Source organism: Chrysochloris asiatica, unplaced genomic scaffold, assembly GCF_000296735.1.
Source record: "Chrysochloris asiatica unplaced genomic scaffold, ChrAsi1.0 scaffold00040, whole genome shotgun sequence".
NCBI classification, from domain to species: domain Eukaryota; kingdom Metazoa; phylum Chordata; class Mammalia; order Afrosoricida; family Chrysochloridae; genus Chrysochloris; species Chrysochloris asiatica.
Window position 1 is genome coordinate 20,725,238 of NW_006408558.1, and position 27,753 is coordinate 20,752,990.

General features: G+C 54.1%; 1 protein-coding gene across 2 annotated transcripts; it reads left to right on the forward strand.

Annotated features, from left to right (window-relative positions):
• The first annotated feature begins 39 nt into the window (after positions 1-39).
• On the forward strand, positions 40-17,833 carry RASGRP2 (RAS guanyl releasing protein 2 (calcium and DAG-regulated)). Of its 2 annotated transcripts, none has more exons than XM_006860964.1 (17): positions 40-197; positions 2,489-2,630; positions 3,196-3,298; positions 3,738-3,800; positions 4,228-4,359; positions 5,029-5,179; positions 5,333-5,506; positions 5,679-5,795; positions 8,040-8,321; positions 9,321-9,398; positions 9,630-9,755; positions 10,095-10,210; positions 15,690-15,831; positions 16,064-16,100; positions 16,413-16,589; positions 17,419-17,483; positions 17,646-17,833. In XM_006860964.1, the coding sequence occupies exons 2-16, from the start codon at positions 2,558-2,560 to the stop codon at positions 17,475-17,477; spliced, it is 1,830 nt and encodes a 609-aa protein (XP_006861026.1). In that variant the 5' UTR covers positions 40-197; positions 2,489-2,557; the 3' UTR covers positions 17,478-17,483; positions 17,646-17,833. The 2 variants fall into 2 exon arrangements, with proteins under 2 accessions (XP_006861026.1, XP_006861027.1); XM_006860965.1 differs by lacking the exon at positions 40-197 and adding an exon at positions 584-690.
• Positions 17,834-27,753: the final 9,920 nt, after the last annotated feature.

Consider the following 27,753-nt stretch of genomic DNA (forward strand, 5'->3'; position numbering starts at 1 on the left):
TTCCGGGGCCCGTTGCTGTTGTGTGGACTAGAGTTCTCCCAGCCCATAGGCCCCTCTCCCCAAAAGCTCCCATCTTGTCCCAGCCCCTCCCCCACCCCTCCCAAAGACCCGTTGCTTTGGCCCCCACCTCCTCTAGGTTGGGCCCCCACTACCCGCAGGAAGACGTCCGCCTGGGCCGGGTAAGCCCCGTGGGAACGGTTTGTCTCGAAAACAGGAACCTGGGCCGGGGGCTGGGCGGGGCGCCCCTTGCCCACCGCAGTCCGCTTCCTGTCCCTCCCGCTTCCTCCATCCGACAACCAGTTGGAGTGGGGGGCGGCAGGGCGGGGAAGCGGGCTCCGGGTTGATGCCCTCCTCATCCTACACCGCCTGGTCTCCGCTCCCCGCCTTCAGCGCGGCTAGTGGCCCAGGGGGCCCCCACTTGCGGTCTGGCCTCCCGGGAGGCACAGCAGGGGAGGGGTTAAGCTGCCGCAGGGACTGATGTGTGCGGGTCGCGAGGGAGCCCCGCGGGGGAGGTGCTGCCGGCGGTGCAGAGCAGTGCAGGGCGGAGGACGACGGAGGGGAGGGGGGTGCCGTGCGTGGGGGCGGGGCGCAGAGAGGGGCGGGAGCCGCAGCCGCAGCGAGGTCGGCTGCGGGAGCGCACAGAGGTGGCGCCGGCCAGCTGAGTGCGGGCTCGGTGCCGCGGGTCCGAGAGTGAGTGAGCGGGCACTAGCGGGTGCTGGTGGAGGAGGGCCTGGCCCCCGGGGTTCCAGGACCCCTGGAGCCCAGAGGCGGTATAGCTGGGTGGGCTGGGGGGCAGTTGAGTGGGGAGGCTGCGATCGGGTCGGGATGGGAGGTAGCTGCGGAAGAATTGAGCTCTGGTTAATCAAGGGGAGGAGGCAGCATCCGCCGCGCACCCGACTTGGCCCTGTCACACATCAGCGGGTCCCTCTCCTGAGGACCCCCATTTGACAGATGAGTAAATTGAGGCTCCAAGAGGCCAAGTGAGTCTCAAGGTCACACAGCAAGGAAGCGACAGTTAGGCGGGGACTGCTCTGTTTGGCTCCCAGGAAAAGTCCTCCGGATAACTCCACTGAAGAGCCCTCACCCCCCCCACCCCCGCAATCTGCAATCTGTCTGGGGGTGTGTGTGTAGGGGAGGGGCAGGGGATCTCTTCTTGGAGCAAGGCTCTGCTGGGCAGGAGTGGTGAACCTTAGGGCGCTGGGGCCGCTCTGTGCTGCGGAGGGTAGGGGGAGGTGGAATGGGCGTGTGTGGGCACCTATGGAGGTGTGTGCTTGTGTGGGAGAGTGTACATGCGTGTAGGTGCGCTAGCAGGCTTCTGTGCACACGTGTACGATTGTCAGCGCCGCTGTGGCCAGGGATTTCAAGCTGGCCTAGCTCGAATGAGCAGCAATACCGGAGTCACCCTCGTGAATGGGTTTGTATTTTGGGGTAGACAAGCTGGGTGTGTATGCCAAGGGCTTCTCCATGCAGGATGCCCAGATGTGGGTGCCTTTGTGTGTGTGAGGGAGGATGGGTGGCAAGTATCTGTACCCTGTGTAGCTGGGTCCCAATGTGGATCTCTGTTCTCTGTGAAAAACGTGGGTATGAAATGAGTATTTGTCCTTGCATAGGTATGTGTGGTCCCACCAGCAACTGGAGTTACTGGTGGGATCATACACGCAGCATTCACCACCCCGTTGCAATAGCGCCCCCTTTGGGACACTCTACTCTGCCAGAGTGTCCCCAGCCTGTGCGGGATGGCGTTCACAGTTTGTGTGGAGTAGGGGCTTGGGAGTCTGGAGCCAGCTGAGGTAGGGAGGGCTGAGCCGGGACCCCTGGGGCCTTCACGGAGGAGGTGGCCTAGGAGCTCGAGGTTCCCAGGCTCAGGCTTCCAGCTGACGCCTCCGGCTCCTGCAGCGGGCTACCCCCCCCCCCCCCCCCCCAGGAATGTTCTTCTCATCACTTCAGTCCGTCTCCCTAGGGGCAGGCCCCTGGGGGCCGCCCCAGCACCGCCTCCCCTCGTGGGGCGCCTGGGAGGGAATGATGTAGGCAGGACGCCTGGGTTCTCTCCTCCCCCTTCTCATCCTAGGGAGAAATTCCTCCGAGGTCCCCTCGGGCTCTGGGTTCCTAAAATAACCCTGCGGGGGAAGGGAGGCTGTGGAGGGAGGGAAGCGGGAGAGGCTTAGAGCCGAGCTGCGGGATGCTGCAGGTGCCTCTGGGGAGAGGGGGCGAGGAGTAGAGGCCTTTAGGGGGCTGGTTCATCTTCATCCCCGGGGAGTCCCTCGGTCCTCCCGAGACTCCGAGGAAGGACCGGAAGTCTCTCGGCAGGTCCATTTCCCAACTGGCTGGTTGCACCATTCTGACCGGACGGTTTAACCCCGGGAGTGGCCTCGGCCAACGACTCCGCCCCTGCCCAGCAGGGGGCGTGCCAGTCCCGCCCCGTTCCTGCGGGGCTCAGCTCCCGCGGCTGGTGCCTCTGTAGACTCCAGTTCTGACTCTCCCGGGACAGGGATCCGGTCCGAGCCCCGTGGGAGATTCCGCATCGCACCTTGGACTTAGGCCACCCGCACCGCCGGCGATGGCTGGCACCCTAGACCTGGACAAGGGCTGCACGGTGGAAGAGCTGCTCCGCGGCTGCATCGAAGCTTTCGGTGAGTGGCACGGGAGGGCACACCCAACTGAGCCCACCCCGAGCCTGAGCCCAGGCTCCTACCTCCCAGAGTAGACCCCTGGCCGGGACCCACCCAGCGCCACGCCCGGCAATCTCCTCCTTACAGGGTAGAGAGACGCACATTTCCCTGCCCCATTCTGTCCGAGCCAGCGTTGGAGGCGGCCCAGGGTCCCCAGACTCTGACGGGAGGGACATTATCTGTCTGGGGGGTGGATCCGGAGGAACTCTCAATCTCCGGCCTGGGAGCTGTTTCCGGCTGATGGGGGGCGGCCTATCTGGTGCAGGCGTGCCCCTTCCCCCAGCACTCAGGAAGTGACCTCTGGGATCTTGACCCGGGGGAACCCAAGCTCTTTCCTCCCCAGATGGTTCCCCTCTAGACTATGGGTCCGGCTCAGACGCCTCCCTCTCCCCCGCCCTGGGATCCAGCCTGCTCAGGAGGGAACGGGTCAGAAGTGCCCCTGGTGCCGGGTAGGCTGGGGGTAGTGTTGGGGACCACAGCTGCAGGACCAAGGGTCAACCCACTTCTCTTTGACTCCTGGGGTTAGATGACTCCGGAAAGGTTCGGGACCCGCAGTTGGTGCGCATGTTCCTCATGATGCATCCCTGGTACATTCCCTCCTCTCAGCTGGCGGCAAAACTGCTCCACATATATCCTTCGTGGGCCTCGCAGGGGCCGCTGGAGTCCCTCAGTGAGTGTAGGCTTATAACCTAGAACTCGGGCTTCACCCCAGACACCCTCTTGAGCCTAGGCTCCACCCCCCATAGTTCAGTCCCCGCCCCCATACTCTCCCCAAACTCGACCTAGCCCTCATCCTCCCTAGTGTCTAGGACTAGCTCTGCTCCCAGCCCAGGCTCTGCCTCTTTCCTCTTCCCAACCCAGATCCTGCTTTCAACATCATCTAGAGACTGCATTCCGTCCCCAAGATCCCCCCCAAAGCTTTAGCCTCATCCTCAGAACTCAGGTTCTGCCCTGACCCTCTCCATGGGCTCCCCCCTCATCCCTACATTTCTCCTGGATCCAGGCCCCACCCTCCCTCACTTGCTAGAGTGAAGCTCCATCCTCCTTTTCTTTAACTTTCTCCTTCACCTATCAACAATCTCGGAAAGACAACTCCAATTCGCTGCAGGTGAAAACGTGTCACCTGGTCAGGTGAGTTTCTCCTGAGGCTCTGTCCCCTCCTCTTGCAACCTTCTCCTCAGGCTTCAGACTCTGAGCGTGAAAAGAGCGCTGTTAATGGGAGTTGGGCCAGGTGGCTTTGAATCTTGGCGTTGTCCATGCGGGCTTGTGCCTCCACACGCTTGCCCAATCTTCTGTCTGGGACTTGATTTTTCTTATTTGTTCAATGGAGATGGATGTCTCAAGTATAAAGAGAAGAGAAGAGCTGGTTGTTGTTGTTATTAAGTGCAGTTGAGTTGGTTCTGATTGAGCGCCCTGAGCTAGTTGTGGGAGAACAAAAATTGAGGCATGACTGGCCACCTTCTCTCTTCGGAAGACTACAATTCCCATGAGCCTCTTGGGCAGCCCCCTGGGAGTTCCGGGTAAGGGTTGCCTTTGGGTGACTCTACCCTTCCTCCAGGTACTGGATCTCAGCCTTCCCAGCTGAGTTTGACTTGAACCCGGAGCTGGCTGAGCAGATCAAGGAGCTAAAGGCTCTGTTAGACCAAGAAGGAAACCGGCGGCACAGCAGCCTCATCGACATCGACAGCGTGTGCGTGGGGGGAGCCTGGAGGGCTGAGGCGGGGCTGGGGTGGTGCTCAGCATCTCACATCATCTGCGCTTAATAAATGTTTGTTGAATTGAATGAATGAGGGTCATGTCACTCTCTTGCTTAAACACCTTCCATGACTCCCTATCGCATTTAAAACCCTTCGCAGTTAGGGGCCAGCTTGGATTTCCTGCCTCATTTCCTATCCCCCCATCCCATATCACGGCTACATGGGTCCATGCACCATTTCCTGAGCCCACCGCATTCCCTGCCGCCATGGTGCTCTGCTATACCCTTTGTCTCCTCTATGTTAGCAAAACTGGAACCAAAGTTGAAGTTTCTGTGAGCTCTGCCAGAGCGACGTAGTTCCTTCCTTGGTCCCGTGTGTTTTGTGACCATTATTTCTGTATCTCCCTCAGTAGACCCGGAGCTCCTTGAGGGCAGGCGTCATGTCTTGCTCACTTTTTTGTCTCCAGTGCCTTTTCCCAGTGTTTTCCACAAACGTTGAAACATGTGTTGAGTGAATGACTGGGAGGACCAGAGGGGATGGCTCAGCAGTGCCTAGGACACAACGTCTAGACCTCAGTTGGCTTGAGTGGTTTGTTGGCATGAGTGTGGGGCCTTGAGGGGTGGGGATCCCCAGCAAAGGGCTCATTCCCCCTGCCCCCCCAGCCCCACCTACAAGTGGAAGCGGCAGGTGACCCAGCGGAACCCTGTGGCTCAGAAAAAACGCAAGATGTCCCTTTTGTTTGATCACCTGGAGCCCATGGAACTGGCGGAACATCTTACCTACTTGGAGTATCGCTCTTTCTGCAAGATCCTGGTGTGGCCCCAGGGCCTGGGGGTGGGTGGTCTTCAGGGTAGGCTGGGGGGGCAGGGAGGTGGGCTTTCGGTGGGAACCGTACAGGGTAACTGGAGGGCAGCAGTGGCTCCAGGTACAAGAGCCTGCCGAGCGCTGAGGTCATGCCCTCCGCAGTTCCAGGATTACCACAGTTTTGTAACGCATGGCTGCACTGTGGACAACCCAGTTCTGGAGCGCTTCATTTCCCTCTTCAACAGCGTCTCGCAGTGGGTGCAGCTCATGATTCTCAGCAAGCCCACAGCCCCACAGCGGGCCCTGGTCATCACACATTTTGTCCACGTGGCAGAGGTGCCTCCCCTCCCCCTGCCCTGCAGCCCCAATCCCTGCTATCTGGAATGGCCACTTAAACTCAGCCTTTCCTTCCCACTAACCCACTGCCTCATCTCCAGGAAGACGGGGCCCTATCTGTACCCATTCCATGACTCTCTCCTCCTCTCCCCTCCCCCATGGGCCTTCCCAGAAACTGCTGCAGCTGCAGAACTTCAACACTCTGATGGCCGTGGTTGGGGGACTGAGTCACAGCTCCATCTCGCGCCTCAAGGAGACCCACGGCCACGTCAGCGCTGAGACCGTCAAGGTGCTGGGACAGAGAGAGGGAGGGGCATCCTTGGGTCTGGACACTATTGTCCTTCTTGGAGGAAACTGAGGTTTAAGTGGTTAAATGCTTTTCTTAGGTTGCACTTGTGCTTTCTTCTCCTTTTACATTTTTAATATATCAGGTGATAAATTTATAGGAGCATGGTGGCTCCATATAATAAGCACTGGATTGTGAACCACAAGGTCTATGGTTCAAGCCCCCCAGCCACTCTGGGAGAACGATGAGACTTTCTGCATCTGCAAAGATTTAAAGCCTCTAAAACTCTATACAGAATTAGAGATGAAGGCTTGGAGAGAGAGCAGCTGAGGACTCTAGACTCATGGAAACAGAAAGACTGTGTGCTGGCAGCCATATGCTGGTGGCCAGGAGGCAGGCTTGCAGAATGTGTCCTTTGGTTGTTTAAATGCTTATATATTCCTGTGTACATCCCTGCTTCCCCCCCCCCCCCCCCCGCCAAAAAAACAAAGACAGAGGGAATAGAAAGAAGCAAATACTGTTCAATGATGATGCACTGAGGGGATTGTAATCATTGCAACAGAGCGATGAATGTAAAACTGATGTTCCCCCATGTAAACGATCACTCAATTCACAATAAAAACTAAAAAAACAAAAACAAAAAACTCTATACAGAGGCCTGGTGTGGCGTTGTAGGATAAGCACTGGACTGCAAGGCCAGTTTGAACCACAAGGTTGGTGGTTCAGACTCACCAGCCACTCCTCAGAAGCCTTATACAGGGTCACTATGAGTTGGAACCGACTCAACGACACTTAACAACAACAAAATAAACATATAGGAAGGAATATACAACATATGAACAATGTAAAGGGAAATAACAGAGAAAAGGCCTGAGTAACATTACCTGGTCAGAAGCTCCCGGTACCTCCTATGGTATCTTTGTGAGAAGCTTTGTTCTAGAGCTTTCGCATCTTGGCATACGGCAGCCCAGCACAGCGTGCCTCTTTGTTACCTAGTTTTGATCATTCTGGAACTGGATGGTTTGCACTCGACTAGTGATCTAAATCTTCTTGGAAACACTATACAGGGTAGCTGTGAGTTGGACTGACTCGAGGACACTTAACTAAGCTAAAGATTATTGTTAAGTGCCGTCGAGTTGCTTCTGACTCACGACTACCCTGTACAGGGTTTCTGAGGAGCAGCTGGTGGGTGTGAACTGCTGACCTTGTGGTTCACAGTCCAGTGCTGATCCTACAGGGTTTCTGAGGAGCAGCTGGTGGGTGTGAACTGCTGACCTTGTGGTTCACAGTCCAGTGCCACACCAGGAGTCCAACCTAAAGATTGTTGTTGTTGTTGTGTGCCGTGGAGTCTGTTCCGACTCAGCGATCCCGTACAGGGTTTCCGAGGCCGTAAATCTTTATGGGAGCAGAAAGCCTCATCTTTCTCCCGCGGAACAGCTGGTAGTTTCAAACTGCTGACCCTGAGGTTCGCAGCCTGATTTGTAACCACTACGCTACCAGAGCTCCTTAACCTAAAGATAGGTGGTTCGAATTCATTCAGTGGCGCAATGAAAGAAAGGCTTGCTTTTCTTGCTGAGCAGCTCCCCTCGGTCACACACAGCATCACGAGTTGCAATGGACTAGCTAGCACCAGTTTTTTTGTTTTTTTTAAATAATCTGAATCGTGTTATACAAGGGGGCTTCAAAAAGTTCACAGAAAAATGGAATAGAAAGAGAATGGAATTTTTTCCATGAATTTTTTGACCCCCTCTGGTATGTTAACTTCTGTTTTGCTTCTTTCCTCCCATGTGGTGGTGGGATCCTTACATTTTGTTACGTTGCACAATTGTTCATTCCTTTTTGTTGCCATATAATATGTCCTAAGTCTCTAGTCTAATGTAGGTATCCATTCTATTGTTGAACATTTGAGGTGTTCCCGTTTTTTTGCTGCTAAGAACCAGAAACTCCACTTAAAACATTTTTCTAGATCGTTGCCTCCTTGAGTTTTCCTTCAGTTAAATGTTGATAATCTGTGCCCAGGCCGGGTGTTCAGGGGTTGTATTTGGCAGTGGATATTACCTGGAATCTGTACTTTATGAACTCTGACCCCTAGGCAGTAAAGGACGGTTTGACCTTTTACCCTTCTCTGGTCCTGACTCTTCATCCTCTCCCTCATTTTCAGGGCTGGTGGGGTGGGGAGGGATGGCTGAGCTAGTGAATATGTTTGTGTGTGTGACCCCTGATCTCTGCCTCCCATCCCCACTGCAGCTCTGGGAAGGTCTGACGGAATTAGTGACAGTCACAGATAATTATGGCAACTACCGTCGCCGGCTTGCCGCCTGCGTGGGTTTCCGCTTCCCAATCCTGGGTGTGCACCTCAAAGATCTAGTGGCTCTGCAGCTGGCACTGCCAGACTGGCTGGATCCAGCCCGGACCCGGCTCAATGGGGCCAAGATGAAGCAGCTCTTCAGCATCCTGGAGGAGCTGGCCATGGTGACCAGTCTGCGACCACCAGTGCAAGCCAACTCTGACCTGCTGAGCTTGCTCACGGTGAGGGGCTGGGGAGTGGGGAACTGACTGACCGGGTAACAGTCTGACAGTTATGCCTGGATCTCTGATTTGGAATGAACTCTTAAACTGGACTCCAGACTTCCGATGGGGCTGAGAACTGAGATCTGACCACTAGCTGGCATGTAGACCTCAGACTGGTTAAAGGTTGGGCCAGACTCCTGGCTTGAGTTCCTGGTAGGTGTGTTCTAGCTTTAGGACCAAGCTTTGGATTCTGGGTAGCTTCTAGACATGGTCTTGGGGTATGAGGTTCTGGCTTTGAACAAACTTCTGACCTTGACTTGAGATTTCGTCTTGGAGTCTGGGATAGGTATTGGGTTCAAGTCTAGATCTGGACTAGGTGTTAGATATTGGACAAGGTTTTAGGGTTTGGGCTCTGGATTGGGGTCAGAGTTGAATTCTGAGTTGCATTCTGGTCGTTGGGTTATGTTCCAGCTGTTGTTGGTAAGTGCCATCGAGTTGGTTCTGGCTCATAGTGACCCTATGCAGGGTTTCTGAGAAGTGGCTGGTGAACTTGAACCACCAACCTTGCTGTTCAAATCAGCTTTGCAATCCAGAGCATGAATCCACAGCACCATACCAGGACTCCTTGTGTTCTAGGATGAAGGTGAAATTCAGAGATCTAAACTGGAGTCCTGGTGTGGTGCTGTAGGATAAGCACTGGATTCCGACGTCAGTTTGAACCACAAGGTCAGTGGTTCAAACCCACCAGCCACTCCCCCGAAACTCTATAAGGGTTGCTCTGTCTCAGAACCATTTTGACGGCACTGAAGGTTGGGCTGATATCTTGAAAGTGGGTTGTGTTCCAGATTTGGACTGTAAGCTATGGGTGGGTGTTAGGTTGGTTGTGGGTGTCAGGGTATGTTCTGAGTTGATTTTAGGTTGATTCTAGCTTCTGAACCTCTTTCTGGTCTGGTACTCTGGGCTCCTGGGAGCAACAGGAAGGAGCCAGAGGATGTGACCAGACCTGTATGGTCCCAGGTGTCTCTGGACCAGTATCAGACGGAGGATGAGCTGTACCAACTGTCCCTACAGCGGGAGCCGCGTTCTAAGTCTTCGGTGAGATACAAGATACCTGCTTCTCCAATCTGTCCACCCTCCTTCCTCCCTCACCTCTGCTCCACCTGAGAATCCTGGGGTACCAGGACCAGGAGAACTGCTTGTGGAATTGAAGGGGGTACTGAGGCCTGGGTGGTGGAAGTGACCTGGGGTAGGCTCCTCTCCCCCCACCCCCCCAGGGGTTGCCCTGGGTCCGGGGCTCCCTCTAGCTTAGCCTGGCCATTCTTACAGCCAACAAGCCCCATGAGCTGCACCCCCCCACCTCCCCGGCCCCCAGTGATAGAGGAGTGGACCGCAGCTGCCAAGCCCAAGCTAGACCAGGCCCTTGTGGTAGAACACATTGAGAAGATGGTGGAGGTAAGACCCTGGGGGAGCTGATTCTGGAGCTTGGGGACTGGGGCAGAAGTCCACTGATGAAAGTTAGGGTTAGTAAAGGTGGACATTGCCCGAGCACCATCATGGGAGCCCTTCTAGTGACACGTCCAAGGGCCAGCGCTCTGTCTCCAGACGACATACGTTGGCCCCGAGGGGGCTGGTGGGGGATGGGAAAGGGAGATGGTGGAGGAAGCCTTACAGTTGGCCGTATCTCAGAGTCAACCTTCAGAACATGGATTGGGGATGTGGGAAGCGGTGGGGCCTGATGCTCCTATTGCTCTGCCCACTCCCACTCTTGTGTGTCCCTTTGCGCCCCCCCAGTCTGTGTTCCGGAACTTTGACGTTGATGGGGATGGACATATCTCTCAGGAAGAATTCCAGATCATTCGTGGGAACTTCCCTTACCTCAGCGCCTTTGGGGACCTCGACCAGAACCAGTGAGGAGGCCCGGAGGGCTGGGAGACTAGGGGAGAGGGAACGTAGCCCAGTTCACTTCCCCCTCGAACTTCTGTTTCCTCATTTGATGATCTTGGCAGAGGAAGGCACCAAAATTTGGAGGGGGACTCTTATTTTGGTGGGGAGGTAGCCAGGTGTGGAAGCTCAGCATTCCCTCACTCCTGCAGACAGATGCGGGGCAGCTCCACCTGAATCTCACAAAGACTGTGGCCTGGGGACTGTTGCTACAAAAATGCTGTTTCATTTGTGGCGCTCACAGCTGGCAAAAGTGTGGGCAAGTGGAGCTTTGGGTTGTCTGTTTTAATGAACAGCTAAGAAGGGCTTATAGTTAGCAGCATCCACTTGCTTATCAACATCTGCTGACACTTTAGAAAAACAGCTGGTTTTCTGATGTAGGTTACATATGTCCCCTGCACCCTGCTCTACTGAGCAGACAAAGCTGTAGTCAAAATGGACCGTCCATCACAGGTTGATTTTTAAAAACAACAACAACAAAAACCTTTATCTACATTTTAACAATCTGTTATTTATTTTTTTCAAATTCTAAAGATGTGTAGCAAAACAAAAAAATCAGGTAGCTTGATCAATTTATAGGGAACAAAATGTATACAATTCTAAGAAGAGCAAGCGTGCTCCCATCCGTAGAGTAACTACTATGAACTCTGAACACCATTAGGGACATTAATACTGACAACATGTGTATCCTTCCTGGCTTTTTTGTCCCCTGTGTCGTTGCAAATTGATGCACATTTTGTTTATTTGGTGTCTGCTTCCTGGACAAACAGGATGTTGAGTAGAAATCCACTTTTGTCCTTGACTTTTTGTGGGGGTGACTTTGGTTTTCTTCACAGAGCTGAGACAGAGGTGGACAAGTGCCATCTTGTTTCTCTGGGGTGCTGGGTGGATTTTTCCCCAGCTGCCCTTTTTGTGGGTGTGTAGCCCTTTAAGGCCTTCTGGATGTCTAGCTTCTTGAATTTGTGCTATTTGTAGAAAGACCTTCCACCGCCAGTTGTCATTAAATCAATTCCAACTCATGGGGACCCCCGTGTGTGCCAGAGTAGAATTGTGCTCCACCAGCTTTTCAGTTTTTCCAAAGTAGATCACTAGACCTTTTTCCCTAGGTACCTCTAGGTGGACTCGAACCTTTGGTCTTTCAGTTTGCAGCTGAGCACATTAACCATGTGTATGTGTTGTTGTTGTGTGCTATCAAGTCAATTCTGACCTATAGCGACCCTGTATAGGGTTTCCAAGGAGTAGCTGATGAGTTTGAACTGCCAACCTTGCAGTTCAAAGTGACTTTGCAGTTCAGCGCCTTAACCCACAGTGCCACACAAAAACTCCCAAAAAGGCCTTTGTCCCCTCCAGATTACAAATTTCTCCTCTATCTTTTCAGATCCTTTTTGTGATTTTATTTCTACATTTGTAGTCTCAGTTTGGCAGGCATTTCATTTTCTTGTCTAGTAGTAGCAAGGAACACAGGTGTATATATAGTTTTTGAAATGGCCAGTTGTCCTGGGGTCCTGCTTTAAAGAACCACCTGAATCACACCGCCACCCATTGTTATCAAGTTGAGTCCAATTCATAGCCACCTATATTGTTGTTGTTAAGTGGTGTTGAGTCGGTTCCAACTCATAGTGACCCTGTATAGGGTTTCCAAGGAACAGCTGGTGGGTTTGACCCACTAACCTATGGTTAGAAGTCCAGTGTTTATCCTACAGTACCACACCAGGACCTTATGGTGGTGGTATGCCCTGGAGTCAGTTTTGATTCACAGCGACCCTGTATAGGGTTTCCAAGGCTATAAATCTTTACAGGAGCAGAAAGCCTCATCTTTCTTCCATGGAGGAGCTGGTAGTTTTGAACTGCTGACCTTGAAGCTAGCAGTCCGATTGGTAACCACTACACTACGAGAGTTCTAGGTCTCTACTTACAACCGGAAAAGTTTCCAGTATATAGCCTTTTGAGACCTTTGGGGGGTCCCAATTTCACATGGGGTCCTCAGCCTTAATTCCCTCCCCCTCCAGGGCCCTGTTGCCTGGGACTATGACTACAATAGATTACTGTGACCACCCAGCCCCTGGTTGGGTACAAAACCTTGTGCCTCGCTTACCCGTAGAAAGACCAGCAACCTTCTCCCAGGACAGCTGCAGTTCAAGCCTCAACTCCCTGCCTCATCCGAAGCTTCCTCTTTGTTGGAACCAGTTCTTTCTTGCCCGCTCAGCTGTACATTTAAAACAATTTTCAATATATTTTAGCCAGTCTTTCTAGATGTTTATAGCAGAAAACTTTTCAGGGTTTTAAAAAAATCACTGTCTTGTTGGAACTGCACGCCTTGCTGTTCTGTGTTTTGCTGTCTACTTTAGCATGTACAGCCTCCCCCATCAATTCATGTAGAACTACCTTATTCTTAAGAATAGCTGCGGAACATCCCATCGTGTGGCTGGACTCATTTACCTACCCATTTCTCCTGCTGATGGACTGGTAGACTGCTCCCAGTTCTGTGGACATCCTTGTACTGATACACTCTGGTCAGCATTTCTGTAGGAGAGCTTCCTAGAAGTGGGATAATTGGAACAAAAGATATGCACATTCTAAATGAGGAGAGAGACTGCTAAACTGACCTCAGACAAGGTTGTGCCACTCTGCAGTCCCATCAGCAGTGTACCAGTGCTCATTGCCAAGCTTCTTTGCCAACACTGGATACTATAATGATCTTGAAAATGTTTGCCAGTCCGATTGGCAAATGGTATCTTGGTCAAATTTGCATTTTTTTACTATTAGTGGGATGGGTATCTTTTTCTATGTTTATCGACCATTTATATTTCTCCTGTTAATTGCCTGTTCATATTCTTTGTCTGTTATTCTACTGAGTTGTTGGTCTTTTTCTCATTGATTTTTTAGAATCTCTGTTAATAGATGTTAACCCTTTCCTGTTGAATGTGTTTGAAAATGTTTTCTCCCCGTCTGTCATTTAAGATGTCTTATTTCATATAAAATTGGAAACTTGTAATGTGCTCAATATGTCTGTCTTTTCCTTTTGGGCTTCTTAGATGGATGCTGCTTGTAGAAAGGGCCTTCCATCAGTTGCTTGTGAGTCCATTCGAACTCATGATAACCCCAAGTGCGTCAGACTAGAACAGTGCTCCAGGGAGTTTTCAATGGCTGCTTTTTCTGAAGTACATCGCCAGACTTTTCTTCTGAGGCACCTCTAGGTGGACTTGGACCTCCAAACTTTTAGTTATCAGGCTAACATTTTGTACCACCCAATGACTCCCACCCAGAAGGGCCCTTGTCCTCTCAAGATGACAAAATCTTCTCCTCTATGTTATTTCAGATACTTTGGTAATTTTATTTTTTATATTCATATTCTCAATTTGGCAGGAATTTTGTTTTTATGCATAGTGGAAAGAAGGAATCTAGGCTGAGGTTTGTTTGTTTTGTTTTTTTTTTGGAATAGCCAGTTGTCCCAATGCATTATTGATTAGAAGGACCACTTGGATTATATTTTTGTTGTTGTTAAGTACCGTTATGTCAGTTCTGACTCAGAGTAACCCTGTTTAGGGTTTCCAAGGAGCAGCTGGTGGATTTGAATTGCCAACATTTTGGTTAGCAGGCCAGTTCTTATCCTACAGCACCATACCAGGACTCCTATTGTTGTTATTAGGTACCCTTGAGTCAGTTCTGACTTATAGCGACCCTGTGTAAGTTCTCAAGGAGCAGCTTGGTGGGTTTGAATTATCAACCTTGATAGTCCAGTGCTGATCCTACAGCGCCACACCAGGAGTCCTAATATGGGTCTTCAAATGCGACTGGAGGAAGTGTCCAGGCCCCCTTTCAGTGAGTGTGCATCCCTTTGAGGGCCCCAGCTTCCCTTGGGGACCTCAGCCCTAAATGCCAAGGCTCCTGTTGGTTGGGGACCTAGACCTGCACAGGCATCATGTGAATGTCTTCCATATAGTAACTCATGGAACTGACAAGGCCCTGGGAGCTGTAGGAGGGCAGTTTTCCTGACTTGGAGATGAGGATGGAGCCCTGGTTACACACAGTGTCTAAGGACCTGGCTGCTGCTAACTGAAAGGTCATCAGTGGGAACCCACCAGCTGCTCCACAGGAGAATGATGTAATGGTTTGTTCCCATAAAGAAGATCGTGTCAGAAACCCTTTGTCCTAGAGGGTCACTATGAGTTGAGTTGACACCATCAATGGATTATTTAAAAAAAATTTTTTTTATGATTATCTGTTTTTTTTTTTAAAAGTTTTTATTGTGAATTGGTTAACAGTTTACATGGGAGAACATCAGCTTTACATGCATCGTATCGTATTTCGTTTCAGTGCAATGATTATAATCCCCTTAGCTTGGTTTTTATAAGTGAGGAAACTATGGCACTGGGAGATGAGCCAGCCCGAGGCCATGTGACCAGGAAGTAGTAGAACTGGAATTGGAAGTGAGGTCTGTCTACCTCCAGGCTGTGGGCTCACGCTCATCTCAAAACAGGTTGCCTGGTGTCCTTCCTGCAGGATTGTGCAAGACTAGGGCGGGCCCAGCTCTTCCCAGTCTCATCTGGTCCTAGAGTTTTAGCTTTCTGATTGATGTTCCACAGGGCACAATTTGGAATATGGAGGCTGATGCTGAGGGGCACAGCCCTTTTTAGTTCACACACCAACTTTGAGATGGACAGGGCAGGAATTAGTATCCCCTCTACTTGAGCCCTGGTGTGGCGCTGTGGGTTAATGCGCTGGGCTACAAAGGTAGTTTAAACTGCAAGTTTGGTGGTTCAAGCTCACCAGCTGCTCCTCAGAAATCCTATACAGGGTCGCTGTGGGTTGGAACCGACTCGACGGCCCTCAACAACAACAACTACATGATGAGTCCTGGTGTGGCACTGTTGGTTAATGTGTTGGACTGAAAAGTCAGTATGAACTGGAAGGTCGGCGGTTCAAATTCACCAGTCGCTCCTAGGAAACCCTGTACAGGGTCACTATGGGTTGGAATCGACTCGATGGCACCTAACATCAACAACTACTTGATGAGGAAGCCAATGGCAAGTGACTTGCTCAAGACCACACATTAATTAGTCAGTGCAGCTACTAAATTTGCCTGACCCTAAATTTAGTGCTTTTCCTTTTCCCTGCATCAAAGTCACAAGAAAAACCCAAACCCACTGCCTTCCAGCGGGTTCCGACACAAAGTCACAAGAAAAACCCAAACCCACTGCCTTCCAGCGGGTTCCGACACACAGCGACCGGTACAGGACAAAGTAGAACTATTCCATAGATTCCCAGTGCTATCATTACTATGGAAGCAGACCACCTCATCTTTCTCCCTGCATCAGGCAGCCCAAATCAGGAGTTCGTGAAGAATTTTTAATCTAGTGGGGGGAATTTCCCAGTGGCTGGGTTCAGCAGATGGTGGCTATCCTGGAGACAGCCTCCGCTGAGGCTCCTTCTCCCTGCGTTCAGGGATGGCTGCATCAGCAGGGAAGAGATGGTCTCCTACTTCCTCCGATCCAGCTCAGTGCTGGGCGGCCGCATGGGCTTCGTACACAACTTCCAGGAGAGCAATTCCCTGAGGCCGGTCGCCTGCCGCCACTGCAAGGCCCTGGTGAGTCTCCACCCCACGACCACGCCCACTCACGCCCCACCTTCTTTTGGCCCTGCCCCTCCCCTGCGGACACCTTCTTGACTAATCCCACCTGCCTTTCTTCTTGATGCTCTGCACTTGACGCTAAGGTTCCAGAAAGGGTCAGTCTTAGACCTTGGGATCTGGAAAAGGGAGGCAGGTTGTCACCTCTCTATGTCCCTCTCTCTTAGCATGGCTCTCTCCTCTGTTTCAGATCCTAGGCATCTACAAGCAGGGCCTCAAATGCCGAGGTGAGATGGATGGCAGGGCTGCTGGGCTGAATAAACAATACAAGTGTTTTTGGAGAGTGGCTACCTGGGTGGGGGTTCTTATTTTGGTGGGGCAGTTGCCATAGAGTGGAGTTCCTCAGACAGGGAGAAGCAAACGGATTGATTTACGCGGGTTTTTAGTTGGTGAGGTAGCTGCCCAGGGACAGAGAATTTTTGAGAGGGCACAAACTGATGAGTAGGCAGACACTTCAGAAGGGTTCTATTTTGGTGAGGGGCTCAGAAGGAACCTGGGAGGGGTGAAAGTGTTCTGATGAATGGTCCCTGCCTCCGTAGCCTGTGGTGTGAACTGCCACAAACAGTGCAAAGATCGCCTCTCAGTCGAGTGTCGCAGGCGGGCCCAGAGTGTGAGTCTGGAGGGGTCCGTACCCTCACCTTCACCCACACACACCCATCACCGCGCCTTCAGTTTCTCCCTGCCTCGCCCAGGTAGGCGAGGTTCCCGACCTCCAGGTAAGGATGGGGTATGGTTTTTTACTGGCCTGGGACGGAGGGAGACAGGATGCAGTGACAAAGTATAAACTTACTCAGGATGGATGGGAACCATGTCTGAGCTTGAACCAGTATTCTTATTTTAATAGGTGAGGAGATGAAAAAGGGTTGGGTAGGTACGGGTGTCAGAAGGCTGCCAGGCTGAGACTCGTGAGGAGAGATACCCTTATTTATACAGAAACAGGAAATTACAAGGGGCTTCAAGATTCCAGTTACACCCTTGTTTTGTTAGGGGGATTGGCAAGAGATTAGAGAGGGTGTTACCTGAGCCATTTGCCTACCCTGGAGACTGAGCTGAGAAAAGCCCCTGCTCTAATAATTTCTTTCCCAATGACTGTCTTAGGGTCTCTGAGGACTTTGGGTCAGTTTATTGAATGACAATTTGCCATCTGATTAGTTGCTGAAAACATCTAAACAACCATGTTAAATTGGGGACTAAGACAGTTGACCACAACGGTTTGGGTTGGGACAAGTCCTCAAAAATCAGAAAGCAGGAAACCATTTGCACTGAGCCTTCCCAAAGTGCTGGGATCTAAAATGTGAAAGACACACAAAATTGACATTTACGCAAACGGCACTGAGAAATCTGTGGCTGCGAAAAAGCTGTAGCAAAGTGAAAACTTAGAAAAAGCGACTCAAAAATTGGGCATTTTGTCATCCAGTGAATTGATTTTTGGTGGATGGGTTTGCTTTCGGGATGGGGTGGGGTGTGTGGCGGGGTGGGAGGAGGTTTTGCTAGACTACTGAGGTGACGTGACCTAGCAGCTGATCCTACAATCCCTTCCCTCAGAGATCCGAGAGGAAGAGGTGCAGACAGTGGAGGATGGTGTGTTTGACATCCACTTGTAACAGCAGGTGGTAAGTCCTCTCTCCTGGGACCTGCCCCAGAGCCTCCCCACTGAGAGTAGTGAGGGTGGGGGTAGCGGGGACCTGGGTGCCTGGTTCAAATGACCCAGATTGGGTGGATTCCTACTTGCTGGGGAGGGTCTCCTTCACAAACTCTTTTTTTCTTCCCAGCTGTAACTGGATCCAGGACTCCTGTTGGCCGTGGAGAAAAGTCTTGGACCAGATCTGGGAGCCTGAGGGGGCTGGGGTAGGGGTGGCATGCGGTTGAGGACAGGGCCAGGGCTGAAGTCCCTAAGATTGTATAGACTCTTGTGAATATTTGTATTTTCCAGATGGAATAAAAAGGCCCGTGTAATTAATGTGGAGTCAGAGCCTAGAGTCCTGGGGGGGGGGGGGGGCGGCAACTGAAATTCTTGGGGACTACAATCTTGGGCTCTAGAACTTTATAGTTAGAGGAAGGACTGGAGTCTCACTAGTCATGAATTTTGTTGTTGCACTTAGGTGCCATTGAATCACTTCCAACTCTTGTTGTTACGTGCCGTCCAGTCAGCTCCAACGCATGGTGACCCTGTATAGGGTTTCTGAGGAGCAGCTAGTGGGTTTGAACTGCCAACCTCGTGGTGCAAACTGACCTTGAGGTCCAGTGCATTGTCCTACAGCACCACACCAGGACTCCAGCGCATAGCCACCTTATATGGAACAGAAGGAAGTGTCCCGTCGTCCTGCACCATTCTCACAGTTGCTGCTATATCTGAGCCCATGGCTGCAGCCAGTGTGCCAATCCGTCTCCTAGAGAGTCGTCTTCTTTTTCTCTGACACTTGGAGGACTGGAATCTTGGGGTCGAACTAGAAAACCTTGGAACATAAGAATTTTGAGGGGTAGTTCCAGGTTCTTGAGGGGAGGAGTCCAGAATCTTGGGAATCTAAAACTGGAAAAGAGAGCATCTTTGCAGCCAGAATTGCTGGGTCCAGTGGTTATCTACAGCCATCTCCTTCAGTCCACAGCTGAAATTCCTTTGCTTGACAGGGGGTCTTTCAACCCCGGCTTGAACACCTCAATCAATGGGGAGCTCATTGCAGAAAATCTTACGAGGGGGGACAGAGAGGGGCAGTTCTGAGAGCTGGTCCCAGGGTAGTGGGGTGGAGCGCCTGTGGGCCCCGGCTGGGTTTTCAGGCTGCTCAGTGGGGGCTGCACTCCCTGGCCTATGCTGCTGGAAGCCGGAAGGACAGTGACTTCCAGAGGAAATGCATATTGATCCTGTTCTCTGCCTCCGGTGGCCTCTCCCAAGCCAGCCCTTCCCTCCTGAGCTTGCGGCAATGAGGTTTTGGGGACTCACCGCTGCCTGAAGAATGTTAAGGCCCCTTCTAAGGCTGCTCTGGGTGAGGAGGGTAGAATCTGATGGTTCTGAAGCTGGGGTCAGAGACTCCACATAGTAGCCCTAAGAATGTGAACTACTGCTCCTGTTCCCCCACATTGAGGGTGAGTTCTGAGACTAGAGGCAGGAGCACCCCCAATTACTACATACAAAGCACATATCTGTGGGTCTGGCATGACCTCAGCATCCCCACGAATGCCCCACCCCCCTTCCCTAGTACTCCCTTGTCCCTTCACTTTGAAATCCCCACTTCCTCTGGCCTAGTCCTCATTTGGGCTCACCCCTTCCCCTGTGACATCTCAGAGGAAGCTTTGTCCCTTATTGGGCCCCTAGCCCTGTCCCCCACTGGGTCCCCTGCCCTGCCTCTCCTTCCATCTTCAGCCCCCTCCAGTCCTGTTCCCCATCCCTCCCTCTCCTCAGGCTGTAATATCCGTTTCACCACGATTTGGGGGCTGAGTTGCTATAACAACAGACGGCGATTGTGTTGTGAAGAGCAGCTCGCTCCCTGCGCCTCCCGCCTGCCTCCCGCCTCCCGAGCTGCCTCCATCCCTGCAGCCTGGTCCGCTCACCTACCCACCACCCCCAGACCCAGCCTGGCCTCTTCCCAGGGTGTGTGTGTTTGCATGGGAAGCCAGGTGGGTGCCTGCCCCACTGGGTGTGTGAACGTGGGACTGACTTGTCACGATTGTGTGTGTCTGAGCTTCACAGTGTGTGCGAGTGTGCATGTGTGTGCATGGACACACACTGCTGCGTTTTCCTTCCACTGAGTGGCCCCATCGGACTGTGCATGGAGGAGAGGTGTGTGCTTACCTAGCATGCTGGTGTCCATGGTGGGTGTGTGTATGTGTGAAGGGGGAGTCCTTGAAGCCCCTTTGCATTCGGTGGTCTCAACCTTGGGCCTTGGAGGAGACAGCCTGGGGCTAGGGGGAGGGGTGTGGAGGTGTGGTGTTGCCAGGTGACCTTTCCTGCCCTTGATGGACATTGGGATAGGACACAGGTGCCTCACTTCCCGCCTGGTCCCTGCTCCCACCTCCTATTCCCCAGTCCCAGGTCCATCTCTAAGGACCTGAGAGGCTGTCTGTCTGTGCATCTGCGCCCTATTGCCTGGACAGACATGAGGTGTGTGTGTGGGGTGCACCTAGGCTACTGGGGAAGGGGTGGGGGGGTCAGGGCAGGGTGATGGGCAGTGAGCAGTGGGGTGAGAGGCGATTTCCCTAGCACAGCCCTGACTCAGCAGTTCCTAGTCTTTAGCCTTGGTGGGGCTGGTCTGAGGGTCTCTCCAAGGTCAGAGTGGGCTGAAGTCTGAGACCCTTCCCAGCCCCTGCTGCTTGGGTTCCCCTTTCAGCCTCTCACAGGCTGGGGAGGGAGGTCCCCTCTTGTGGGAGGGGATGTCCACACTCACTCACTCACTCATTATCAGCTCTGTGCAAAGTGCTTCAGGCACGCAGGAAGACCCCAGGGCAAGCCCCCCTCTCCCAGAGTGTCTGCCTCTGAATGTGTGCCTGAGAGTGTGTATGTTCTTAGCAAAGTGCATGCTTCCTGGGTGGGGTATTTCTGCAGGTGGCCCCATATGTCCCTGGGGAATACCTGTGTGTACACACATAGGTATGCACGGCTGTGAGTGTGCCCCCGTGTGCACACGCACATGTAACAGCGGTGGCACTTGAGGGCTCTTGCAAGTTGCCTCTGGCTAAGGCATCACTACCTACTGCTGGCTGTGCAAGATCACAGACCTGCTGCAGATATCGGGGTCCTGGGGTGAACTGGCAGAATGGTCTGATATACATATCACACACACACACACACACACACACAGTCTCGTTCAGAACTCACTGCTCAGCTTTGTAGTACACACACTAGATGCCAGTTCCCCCTTTCTCCCCTAACTTACACACATGCACAGTGATGCCGAAAGAAGCCTTTAATAGGGAGATCTCTCTAGTACCCCACTCATCTTGGTACTCTGGGTTGACAGGGAGAGAACGCTTCCCCTCAGTGGTTCAGCCAGTGTGCATCCTTGTTCCTCCCCACTTCAATCCCCAAACTTACTCCCACCCTAGCACACTCTGGGATTCCCATGAGGCAGGGCTGGGAAACCCCAAGTCCCTAGGTCTACTCAGCACTATCTCTGTCTTTTCCTCCCCTATCCCCTCAATGCTTATCCCAGCAAGGACTCTCCTCCTGAGTTATGGAGACTCCAAACCAGGTCCCACCTCGGGTGGTGGGGAGCAGGCTGAGGGCTGGAAAAAGTCACCATCAACCGCGGGCGGGTCCCCCTTCCTTAGGCTCCCCACAGTTAAGGCCTGCCCCTGGGCATAGCCAGCAGAGGGCGCTGCGGTCCAGGCTCGCGTCGGTCCTGCTCCCGGGAGCCCAGGTCAAAGCCCACAGCCTCCCTTAGGCCTGGCTCAACCTCGGGGGTTGCCACATGGGCCCGCTGGAATGGGGGTGCAGGACCTGAGGTAGCACCTACTGGGAAAGGGGGGAAGGCGCCTGGGTGCCCTGAAAAGACACTGAAGTTAGGTTGAAGTCAGCTTGATCAGGGGCCGGTCGCCTGGGTTGAGGACCGCGAGAAGCTGAGAAAAGCTCGCATGCCCCCGGGCCGGGACGCCTGGGTTCCTTGCGGGGGAGGGAACTGGACCAGTGGAGCAGCAGCCCCGGCGGCGTCTGCGCTTTTTCATTGGTTGCCCCGTGCGTCAGTTGGCGCACCGCGGCCCAATGCGCGCACCCGGGGGGCGGGCCCTGATGCTAATGCTGCCGTCAGTCGGTGTTGCAGGGATGCGGCGGCGGGAGCAGCCGCCCTGACTCGCGGAGCATCCTCCTCCGAGCGGCACCGCGGCGGGGCGGGCGGACGGGCGGGCGGGGACGCGGCGGGGAGCGAGAAAGGCGCGAGGCGGCCGACTCCGCTCGCCCCGGCTCTGCCACTCGCCGGAGACGGGGCGGCCTCGGGGCTCTGATCCCCATCCTCCAGCTGCTGGCGCCCCCAGAACCAGGTACAGTAGTGGGGGGGCTGCGGCGGAGACGGGCGGGGGGCGGGGGCCGATCGGGGGAGGGGAGCGAGTCGGAGGGGCGGGGGAGGCAGGAAGGTGGATTGGGGGGCGGGGGTGCCGCGCGGAGAGGGCTGGCTGTGTGTCAGTTAGGAGGCTAAGAGGCTTGGGGGACTGGGGGTCGGAGGCTCTCTGTGGAAGGGGCACTGGCCCTGAGCTGGGACGAACGGAGGGGCGTTGAGAGGGAGGGTCGATGGGGGAGGGGAGGAAGCAGGAAGGAGGGGCACCCAAAGGGCTCCGAGGGGGCTCTGGAGGGGGACTCCCCAGTCTGTGCTAGCCCCAGGGGCTGGAAGCAGGGCTGGACCTGAGGGGTTGTGTCTCTGAAAGGGCTGCAGGGAAGACAGCAGCGAGGAACTGGGCTTCGTGGGAGAAGAAGGGGCTGAGAGGTGGAGAGAGAAGGAGCAGGGGCCAGGCCAAGGGCTCCTAACTGGGGGCACCTCCAAGCACCAGGCTTTCCTGGGGGATGGGAGCCAAGGGGAGAAGAGGTTATTCGGAGGGAACAGAGGGGAATGTGCCAAGGTGTCGGTGGGGAGAGAGCCGGGAAAGATGGGGGGCTGAGGGAGTGGAGCGGAAGCTTGCGGGGGAAGGCTGGGGGTGATGCGAGGGAGACTGCGAGATCAGTAGGAGGGGCTGTGCTGGGGCGGAGATGCGCTGGGGGTGGTGACAGGGTTACGGTCAGAGAGTGCTGCAGGGGGGGAGAGGCAGCCGGCCCCAGGCTGTTCCCCCACCTCAGAAGAGGAGACCGTTTCTCCGGTCCCAGCCTTTCCCCCCCAGTGGAGGAACCATCATCTGCCCTAGACTCTTTGGGCTGGGGTATGAGCCCTTGAACCCTTGATGGGCCCTTGGAGGACTGTTGTCTCCTTTACTCTGAAGCCCCACCTGGGACTGGGGAATAGTCTGGGGAGGGCATTTGGTACTTCATTCCCAGCCGAGGTGGGAATGGCTCTGTTTCCTGGTGTCTGGAAGTCAAGGGGGGAGCTGTCCAGGCCTGAGTGATGAAATCTCAGGGGTGCATCTCTATCCAGCCCTTTTGACTGCCTTGGTAGCTTCTGTACACCCCCACTTTTGTGTGTTTTGGGGTGGTGATTGTGGTGAGGACCTTCAGTTCGCTCTCCTGCCCCTCCATCTTGCCCACCTTCCTAGTGTCTGAGTTCTCCCTTTTGGAGAGGGTGGGCTTTAGGATTTTATATGCCCTGTCTTCTGCTGGAGACAAGAGGAAAGGAAGAGAGAGGGAGGTCGGCTGGTCTGTTTAGTGGAGGCCTTCTGTTTGGTGGGTGCTTCAGCCTCAGCTCCCTAACTCCTCCTGCTCCCAGAGTTGCCTCCAGGGATGCTGTGGTCTGGGGCTGGTCCAGGCCTTTCCAGGTGCAGGGGAGAAGGGTCTGACTCAGGGCCCTTCATTCCTGCTAGAGGACATGTCCTCAGCCCCATCCCATCCTTAGATACATAGGGGGTGGGTGGGACTGACTGACAGAGTCTTCGGATTACAGGAGGGCTGGGGAGTTCTCGCCTGGAGTCTGGGCTTCTTGGTCTGGGAGGGGGGCTGTCAGGGGGGCTGTTGGGGACCTCCCTCCTGCCTGCCGTTCCCAGTGACACAGATACCCTGACACCGATATACACACTTGGTGACACCCACCCAGACACACACCTACACAAGCACACACCTGCATACACAATACACCTCCCAGCAGCACACCGCCCACACTCCCTACCTCACCGCCTGCCTCCCCCGGCACCCTGCTCCCCAGAACATCCGGGGCCCCTGCCTGCCCCAGAGCCCTGCACCCCACTGCCCAGCCCTTATCCTCAGGCACACAGAGACTCCCGGGCAGCCAGTCCCCCTCCCAGACCACTAGTCAGCTGAGGCACTCCTGTGTTCCTTCTATACCGCTTTACTCTTGGGGACATTCACCTCCAGACCTACCCTTCCTGCCTGTGTAGACATCTCCACATATGCACATGCTCCCAGACACACGACCTCTGTGTACATATGTACACTAGCACACACACATACACACAGACACGTGCACGCTAACACATCCGGAAGTCTCCATTTCATTCTCTTGGTCATCGTTGTACCCTCAGAAAGCTCCCGCACACCCCAGACCCTCCCTTACCTCCTGACGTTCTGCAATCTCTCCTGGTCTAGCTGAGCCACCCTGGCCTTCTTCAGAACTTTCCCATCAGCCCTCACGCACAGGCCCCTGGCCCTGCCTGGCATGGAGACACTTGGTCCATTCATCTGCAGTTCCATGCCCAGCCCCCACGGGGATGCCCCAGTGTGTGTCCTCGAACACTACCCACCCACCCCACTGCTCCATCTGTCTGTGCTGCTCATTCTCCCACCCCGGCCCCTTCCACACCAAGGAGCCTCAGAGATGCATTCAACAAAGAATCCGGAGTACCCACTCTGCTGGATGCCTTTTTCTTCCCCCAGTCACCACGTACCCACGGTGGGGAGAGGGCAAGAGGCAGCCTGGGCTGGGCTCTGTCCCTCAGGGAGCCTCAGTTTCCACATCTGTAAAATGGGAACCTTTTACCTACCTCGTGGGGCTGTCAGGAAGACTTGATGGGATGGTCATGGTGATAATGAGCAGTGCCAAGTGTGTTTGTTGTGCACCTACTATGTGCTTGGCTCTGTGAACCTTCCTTTACCTGCTGCGTGTGTCTGCCAGGCGCATAGATAGTCCCAGCACACGGTGGCTATTTTTATCATTGTTGGCATAACCTCCACTACCACCCCCCCCACACCTGTCATGGGCACCTTTAGAAACATTTCCAGGCATTTCCTGCTTACTCACAAGGCCGCCCCTGGAAACCATATGCCCTTCTGCATTACAGGGGTGCATCCATTGGGCTGGTCCCCCAGCTGTGCTCGCCCCCGTGCTCCCAGGCACCTGGGTTCCGGCACCCACTCCAGTGAGTCATTCATTCACACCTCAGGCCCTGCCATGCACTCCTCCAGCTGCCCCTGTGCCCAGCTCCAGCCCACAATGGTGTGGGCTTCCCACTGGTCTTCTGCCCTCCTAGGCAGGAGGGGGCGCTCCAGGGTCACATGGCTCCAAGTCTGAGTCCCATGTAGGACCCTACCATGTAGGAACTATGGCTTCCTATCTGAGTGACAGTTTCCTCATGCGTTAAAGGGCATAGTGACAGCACCTACCTTCCTCAAGTCCCTTCCCTAGGCCCTGATGAGAATCAAATACTGCACACATAGTTTTGCAAACTCTGAATTGTTGAGCTGCGACATTCTAAAAGTTATCATTAGTACAACAAGCACGCTTCCGCACGTTCGTCTATGCTAGGCACTGCTTTGCATATATGAACTCTAAATCTACAGCATTACTATTATCCCTCTTTTACGTAGAAGAAAACGGAGGCACAGAGAGGTTAAATAACTTGTCCAAGGTCACACAGCTAGAAAGGGGTGGGTGGAGCTGGCATTTGAAGACAGGTTCCAGAGTCAGTACATCTAACCACTACTCTGTCTTGTTTTTGCTAGCTGCTGAGGTTGGGGCTGGACATGGCTGGATGTCCCCTTGTCTCTTCTAGGTTATCAGGGCTGGGAGGAAGGAGCTAGAAGGGGAGCTGGGGACTCTTCGGACTGTCAATCCTGAGATTTTAGGGAGAGGAAGGGACCTTCCAAAAACACAGTCTGCTACTGAAAGGGACCTCAGCTATCAAATTGTCCTCTGTTGCTTCCGTCAGTCATCCACCTCAGCTAGCACACCTCCACAGACAGAGAGCTCACTACCCCGTGGAGGCAGCCTACTCCATGTTAGATGGTTGGGCTTGCCACCAAGTTTCTCCCCCACCATAGCACGCTCTTCTCCCACCTGTCCACAGACTGCCTTCTGGGGCCACCAGAATGTGTGCAAACCCAGTTCCTTCTCCCTGACGCCCGGGGGAGGCCCCTGCTGTCGTACTCCCAGCTGGCATGAGAAGGAGCACAGAGCCGGAGGGCTGGAGGGGCGTGTGAGAGTGTGGGTGTGTGGTAGGTGTGGCCAGAGAGGGGTGAGACTGGGCAGATAGATACTGGGAGAGGACCCCTGAGGGTGGGGCAGCAAGGAGCTGAGTGGTCCTTGGGCTGGGCCTGGGCTTTGCCAGAATGGGCAAGGACTGAGCCCTGGGGCAAGAATTTGATCCATTTGCTCCACTTACATTGGTGGTGTGGGCAGAGGTGGGAAGACCCAGGTCTGGGGCAGCAAGTGGGTATAGTCGTAAGCATCCAGAACAGTGCAGAGGGCAGTGTCCCCTAAGAAGGCCAGATCAGAGAAGGGGGCTCTGCTCTCCAAACATCTCCCTAAGGTCTATGGACAGTGCTGGGGACAGCAGACCCCTTCCACACACCGTGACCTTGGGCAAGTACATTTATCAGTCTCAGTGCGTTCTCTCAGCCATAAGGCAGGGTCCTAAAATCACTGAGAGGATTCACTAAGACCCTACACATGTAGGATCCAGTCCGAGGCCTGATACAGATGCACTCAGATGCCATGGTGGCCTGGCTGGGGACAGATGAGGAGCCTTGTTCAGCTTAAAGGAACCCAGGAAAGGTGGCTAGGAGAGTGAGTAGTTAGGGACCTTGAGAGCAGTCCAGTCACCCCTACCTCTGCACCCCCACCTCACCACTGCACCTCTCACACCACTGGCCCAAGACTACAGAGTCCCTCTGTGGGCAGGGGGCCCGAGGAAGCAGACTGGGAGGGGAGAACGTAGGTCCCCAGATGTGTAGTGGCTGGCAGTGGGTGGTGTACTGATGTCAGGAGCAGGCAGGATCTGCTGGGCTGCTCTGGTCAGCTTCCCTGTCCTAGCTGTGGGCACTACAGGGGACGAGTGGGTCTTGGGCTGTAGTGCCGGGCCACTGCTCTGGGTGCAGAGGGGCTTCCACCACACAGAACTCTGCATGGACCTGGGGGAGAGGCATTGGCCAGCACGGCTCCAGGGGGGTCATTGCCCTGATGCAATTGTGCAGGACAATGGCTGGCCCTGCGGAGGTGAGCTCTGGGGATAAGGGTTACTGCTGGGGCCCAAGAGCTGAGTACCAGGAGTTGAGGAAGGAGATGCGTGGATGAGGGTTAGAAGGAACCCCAGGCATCCTGGGAGAAAGGGTGGGTGGGAGGCAGAAGCCTGGGCCCTGTGGTGGGGCTGGAACCAGGGAAGCTGAAGAGGGAAGGGAGCTGGGAAGGGCAGCAGGTTTCTTGGGAACGGTGGGGTGGGGCTGAGAGGACCCAGGTGTCTGCTTTGTTAACTCCTCTTAGAACTTTGTCGTGTAGCCTGTTATTGCCCCATGGGTATTTCTGGGTCCCTGAAGAGTGAGCCCAGGGCAGGCCAGGCATCCTTCTAGCCAGCCCACAGCCCCCATGTCCCCTGGCCTGGAGGCAGGCCAGCCTGTGCTGCAGAGCTGTGGGCTGTGGACAGAATGAGTAATGAGCCTTGAGGGGCTGCAACCAAGTCCTTGCCCCTTGGTCCTCCCGTTACCTCATAGTCACGGCCTCTGCCCCCCAGCAGGTCCACATGCATGTCACCTGCTCCTTCTCACCTCCTTTCACTTCTTGGCACACATACATAGGCACACACACATACATAGTAGACTCATTCCCTGGCTCTGAGCTCAGGACCTAGTCCACGGCCCTCCCCTGAATCCTCTTCCAATGTCTGGGTATGGGAGGGGGGACATTCCCTTGCCATCTCCTTAGAGGACTAGGGTGGGGAGGGCGCAGGGGACCAAATCCTTTCTCTTTCCTGAGCCATGGTTAGTGGACAGCGGCACGCAATCCCATTCCCTTGCCAGCAGAAATCGATAGCTAATTAATTCCCTCCCCAAAATAGTGTCTGGAGGTGGGGGCTGCAAGAGAGGCAGAC

Coding starts and splice junctions, on each gene's coding strand:
- RASGRP2 (XM_006860964.1), top strand. CDS start 2,558: ATGGCTGGCACCCTAGACCTGGACAAGGGCTGCACGGTGGAAGAGCTG. Junction 3,299..3,737: donor GCGGCAAAACTGCTCCACAT/ATATCCTTCGTG, acceptor TTTCTCCTTCAC/CTATCAACAATCTCGGAAAG. Junction 9,399..9,629: donor AGCCGCGTTCTAAGTCTTCG/GTGAGATACAAG, acceptor CCATTCTTACAG/CCAACAAGCCCCATGAGCTG.